The sequence below is a fragment of the Buceros rhinoceros genome, unplaced genomic scaffold, assembly GCF_000710305.1.
Source record: "Buceros rhinoceros silvestris isolate BGI_N320 unplaced genomic scaffold, ASM71030v1 scaffold27239, whole genome shotgun sequence".
Taxonomy (NCBI): Eukaryota; Metazoa; Chordata; class Aves; order Bucerotiformes; family Bucerotidae; genus Buceros; species Buceros rhinoceros.
In genome coordinates this window covers 4979-7864 of record NW_010432533.1, presented here as the reverse complement: position 1 = coordinate 7864, position 2886 = coordinate 4979, and the positions used below count along the sequence as shown (strand labels likewise).

The 2886-nt window shown below is 54.3% G+C and overlaps 1 protein-coding gene across 1 annotated transcript in view; it reads left to right on the top strand.

Moving 5' to 3' along the window:
* ZNF469 (zinc finger protein 469) overlaps positions 1-2886 on the top strand; it is a gene marked incomplete at its 3' end in the record, with an annotated part of 13035 nt that overhangs the window by 5187 nt on the left and 4962 nt on the right. The window contains 1 exon segment of the mRNA XM_010143828.1: positions 28-2884. Within this exon segment, the coding sequence (XP_010142130.1) occupies positions 28-2884 (2857 nt within the window).

Here is a 2886-nt window from a genome sequence, read left to right as displayed (position 1 = left end):
GTCCCCTTTCCCACGCATCTCTCCCGACAAGCCACTGCCGTTCGAGCAACCATATCCACCATTCATGCCAGAGAAAGGCTGGCCTCTCATGGAGGAGGTTGCTCCGATGCTGCCAGAAGACATGGCACAGTTCCACAGCCTTTCAGTGGAGAAGCCACTAGCCAAGAAATTCGCCGAGGAAGGACCTGTCCCCACCAGCCAACTCTCTCTGCCACTGCCGGACAGGATAACAGATTATAATGTGACTTTTATGAACAACATCTCAGACGATGAGCTGGAGATCAAGCGGTTAGTCACAGAGCTGGAAAGTCAACTGCAAACTGGCAAGCTGGATAACGAGGGATCCGCCATCCTTCAGAAACCCGAGCAACACGTCACTGCCCATCTGCAAGGACAGGCGGCCGAGCAGTTCCCAGCGCTGCCGGTTGAACAAGAGATGAGCCATGAGAAAGGACTGTTTTTGGCAGATGAGCTGGGCAGTTCAAGCCTCTCTGGTGGGGGGAAGCTGGGAAGCAAGAAGCCAGCCATCACAAGCACTCATGGGGACTATGAGAGACCCAGGGAGCCCTGGCCTTGCCCAGTGGAGCTGGGCTCGCTGAATGAAGGGATGTGCACACCAGCCCCCCTTGCCATGGACCCTGTCTGCTCCGAAGACAGCAGAGAGCATCTCCAGGGAGCTGCAGCTGCTGAGGAAAGTGACCCTGGAAAGATGGAAAATGTGTCCTCCTCCAAAAGTCTACCTGGCTCACGCACGCCAGGCCAAGCAGAGGCTCTTGTCTACACAGATCCTGTGACAAAAAGCCCTCCTGCAGTCACTGACAACGTGTTCCCCAAGACCCTGGAAGCAGTTGAAGTGGACAAAGATCCCCTGCCATGCCAGCATGGCACTCAGAGCTTCCTGGTGCCAGGGAAAGCAGATGAAAGCTTCACTGATGCTGCCAAGCTGGAGAAGTTTGATGCCCATCTTCCAAACCATGAACCTGAATTTGGCTTTCAGCAGGGTCCCACCCCAGCCTTGGATCTCACCTTTTCACCTCACATTGAAGAGGTCCCAGATACAGAAGCAAGACCCTTAAGCAAACCCAAGTCACCCAAAATGGCAAAAAGCACCGTGGACTTCAAAGGGTCTGCCTTGATGGAAGAAATGGAGGAGAGGAAGAGCCCCACCACCTATCCAGCCCCAGGGCCTGCTGACAAAGTCAGCAAGCAGAAGGTGCTGCTGTTTGACACGCTGAGTCTGTCCAAGGAGAGCGACTGCGGCTCCCAACAGACACTGGCATCCCAGGAGACAGCCGCCAACCCTCTGCAGCAGCTCCAGCTCTTTGTTGCCCGAACGGTGAAGAGTAACGAGGAGGAGCTATTGATGCCCTGCTTCCCCATGCTGCTTGCTCCCAGCCACCCCTCTGCCACTGCCTGCATCCAGCCGGAGCAGAAAGAAGAGAGTGGTGGTGCCTTGGAAGGGGAAAATCGGACATACTGCCCTACCCAAGGGGAGGGGAACGTCCATGTTGGAGGCAACACCGAAAATATTGCTGCCCCAGCAAAAGAGGTTGTGCTCTGCGCTGGTGGACACGAGCAGCTGGGATCACTCGGTGCGACGGGCTGTTACCACGCAAAACAATCCACATTTGCGAAACCGGAGCTGCAAAATAACGGAACGGAGCTGCAGCACTTAGCAAATGAACACGAGGAGCCCAATGACATTAATATCTGCGCAGATGGTGTTTCCCGAGAGCATGATGACCTCTCGCCACTCAAAAACAGAGCGGTGACCCCACTGCCAGGGCAAGGAAAGCAAGCTGATCAGCTCATGGATGAGCTGGAGGAAGATAAAAACAAAGCAACCTTGGCATTTAAAGAACATGAGCAATCCCTTTTAAGCCATAATTTGCTTGACAAAGGAACGCTGGGCAGTGCAGCAGCAGAGAGGCTGGAAAGGAGTCAGGCGGGGCAGGGGGCACAGGCCCTACACAGTGCTCCCACGAGTCCCACCAGCTCCCCTGGTCCCTCTGAGGAGGATCCCCACCGGGATTACCACCTGGTGCCGGAGTCAAAAGCTGGCACAGCCGGTGTGAAGGTTCCCGGAGAAGAAAATGGCAAGTCCCTCAATGGCTGTCATTGCACGGGTGAATCTCTGGCCAGCTTGTCCTTGCCAACCCGTTTTTTTCACCCCAAATGCTTGCAAAGCAGTGGGGCCAAGGAAGGAGAGGTCCCCAGCTTTGGCACTCCGTTCTTGGATGAGAAGAAATATGGCACGTCCCTGCTTAATTCATTGAGTTCATTCGTCACAAAGAGATGTCCTCCTGAGGCCAATAACCATCATGTCCATCACCCCACCATGAGCCCAGCAGAGCAAGGCACGTGGAAAAGGGCACCCACCTTTCCTCCCTCGCTGCAGCACTGTGGAGCTGTGCCCATGGAAGCGGTCAAGGACGGTCATCACCATGCCTCTGACGGTGTTTTGGGTGACTATGGACAGCCTGAAAGAGAAGGGACAGCAACACCCCATGCTGTGTTGCAAGCTGATGGTCTGGTGGACTCTGCCATTGAGATGGATGGTCCCCAGAAAGCACACGGGAAGGACTGCTCTCTTCCCTGCTCACCACCTTTCAACCAAAAGGATGTTGGGCAAGAGGTACCCGAAAGTGCCGGTGCTGTGCTGTCGAGTTCCCATTTTAAAGAAAACCAAGCGTGCACCATCACAGATACAGCTGTTAACTCCATTCCTCCAGAAACTCAAGATTACCCAACCCAGCCCACAACAGATCTTCTGCTGATCAGAGAAAGGGAGGTAAGCCTCAGTGAAGAGAACAGGTTTGAAAGCTGCTCTGATGATGGAAATAAGCATCCAAGTGAACCAGAGGCTTTGTCCAATGGTGTTGTGGT